The sequence below is a fragment of the Protomyctophum bolini genome (assembly GCF_963924005.1).
Source record: "Protomyctophum bolini genome assembly, chromosome: 7".
NCBI lineage: Eukaryota > Metazoa > Chordata > Actinopteri > Myctophiformes > Myctophidae > Protomyctophum > Protomyctophum bolini.
In genome coordinates this window covers 18,001,898-18,004,397 of record NC_137868.1, presented here as the reverse complement: position 1 = coordinate 18,004,397, position 2,500 = coordinate 18,001,898, and the positions used below count along the sequence as shown (strand labels likewise).

The 2,500-nt window shown below is 45.6% G+C and overlaps 1 protein-coding gene across 2 annotated transcripts in view; it reads left to right on the top strand.

Moving 5' to 3' along the window:
- Positions 1-2,500, top strand: part of itga8 (integrin, alpha 8) — a 90,391-nt gene that overhangs the window by 21,206 nt on the left and 66,685 nt on the right. For both annotated transcript variants that reach the window (XR_013964338.1, XM_080767714.1), the window contains exons 7-8: positions 1,712-1,837; positions 2,040-2,084. Coding sequence is in view for 1 of the 2 variants with exons in the window: in XM_080767714.1 (XP_080623840.1) it covers positions 1,712-1,837; positions 2,040-2,084 (171 nt within the window). In the remaining variant the exon portion in view is untranslated. The remainder of the gene's footprint in view (positions 1-1,711; positions 1,838-2,039; positions 2,085-2,500) is intronic.

Genomic DNA, 2,500 nt, shown 5'->3' with positions numbered 1-2,500 from the left:
GTCTGCTCTTTTTTATACCTCAAATCTCTTTTACTGAAAATAGGTAATCTGCATGACACGTTGTGAGCTTGTAGATCTGCTATTTTCAGTGAACGTTCCCCCCCAGAATAGGTACAGTATATTGGGGTATATTGGGGTTCAACACATTGTTGGATTGAGGAGAGGAGAGGATATGAATAGAGAGTAGAACTGATTAAAAATAGGTACAATGAACATGATGACAACTCTGTCTAATTATGTCAGAATGGGATCGGTTTGCGTCACTGTATGAGCTGGTAGGATGGGAAGAGTGTGAGGGGTAAACAAAGTGAAAAATGCAGAGAGAGAGAGAGAGGGTGGGGGGGGGGGTGAGGGAGAGAGAGGAAGAGAGAGAGAGGAAGAGTGGAGTGTAACAGGGCTCATTTCTCTGTCTGTCGGCAGACACACTCACACACATTAAGCAGGATGGATGACAGAGGAGAGGTGGAGGTCAGCTGTAGATAACGTCTTCTGTTTGTTCAACCTTTACTTCAACACAATGGACACACACACGCACGCATGCACATGCACACACACAGACACACACAGTATACATGCACACTTAGAGATGTAGACACACACATACCCTATACGGTACATCACGTACGCATAGACACATGAAACGGGAGGGATTTCCTGCTTTCCTTGCAGAAGTGTCTATGTTCACAGTGTGTGTGTGTGTGTGTGTGTGTATTAGCTGTGTGTGCGTGCGTGCGTGTGTGCGTGTGTGTATTAGCTGTGTGTGCGTGTGTGTGTGTGTGCGTGCGTGCGTGCGTGTGTGTGTGTGTGTGTGTGCGCGTGTGTGTGTGTTTTAGCTGTCCTTGGGGTTGAGTCCATCCTGCCATTAGCACCACAGCTCTTTGATGTGTGTGTGTCTGTGTGTGTGTGTGTGTGTGTGTGTGTGTGTGTGTGTGTGTGTGTGTGTGCGCCTGTGCGTGCGTGCATGTGTATGCGTGTAGTGCTTGCTTGCGTGCCTGTGTGTGTGTGTGTGTGTGTGTGTGTGTGTGTGTGTGTGTGGAGCTGTGGATGTGTGTACAGTACATACATTTTGAGAAGATGGGAGACTATGTTCTGAGCTGATAGTTTGTTTGGGAGCTGGTAAGGGAGGAGCTGACCTTACTGTGTGTGTGTGCGTGCGTGCGTGTGACTGTGTACGACTGTGTACGACTGTGTGTGTGTGCGTGTCAATTAAAAGACATTTTAATGTACTCTGCAAATGCAAACATCAGGAAAATGTGATGAGTTTGTTAGAGACCCACATTGACTGTATATAAGGGATGTTGACATGTTGCTGTTTAGATATACTTGACATAATGTATTTAATTGAAGACGGTGAGATGGAATCTCACATCTCAGTCTACGAAATAATAAAGCTAAATTAATATCGTTAGTATCAATCATGAACCCTGGCGTCCCGATTCCGATGACATAACAGGTGGACGTAAACATTCTGTGAATATAGGTGGTGAACATTCAGTGAAAATCTACATCGCATTAGAATTGCGACACGCGTGTGCTTGTAGATACTTTAGTTACAGTGTGTGTGTGTGTGTGTGTGTGTGTGTGTGTGTGTGTGTGTGTGTGTGTGTGTGTGTGTGTGTGTGTGTGTGTGTGTGTGTGTGTGTGTGTGTGTGTGTGTGTGTGTGTGTGTGTGTGTGTGTGTGTGTGTGCGTGCGTGCGTGCGTGTGTGTAGGTCAGGTGATGACTGCAGGCATAGCAGAGATATTGAACGGTTACACTATGAGGGCGGTGCTGAGACGAATCCCCGGAGAGAAACACACAAGTGCGGCTGCGGACACACACGACGACAGCTACCTGGGTAACACACACACACACACACACACACACACACACACACACACACACACACACACACACACACACACTCACATACTCACATGTCATTCACACAAATATAAAAACACATAATACACACAGTGACATATTACATGCTAAACACATCCATAGTTAATTCCGTCCATGTGTAGAGATGTGTGTGACTGACGGCTGGCTCTCTGCAGGTTACTCTGTGGCTGTGGGAGAGTTCACTGGAGACTCGGAACAAGGTGAGAACACACCACCAGCACACCACCACATCCAGTGAGAACAACCCTAGCAAAGAACCACAATGCCCTGCCGTTTAGTCCAACAGCCCATTGTTCCACAGTACCATTGGTCCGCACAATAACCTAAAAAAAACACCAGTAAATAACATGTTGGATGTTAACATTATCTTGGGAACAACACCATTAAATGACCATTATCCAGCGCTAACATACACCATTAAAGACAACTGGAAATTACCACATTCAGCACAATTAGTGTACCCTCAAGACCAGCAACACTAGTATAAGTTCAAATGTCAAAATTATATATATTTGTTTGGGGAAAAGCCAGGCTTGTTGGCCACTTTTAAAGGGCTGTGTGCAAGGTCGTAGACCTTGGAATTGGTACTGAAGTTAATGTTCATGTACGCACCTCT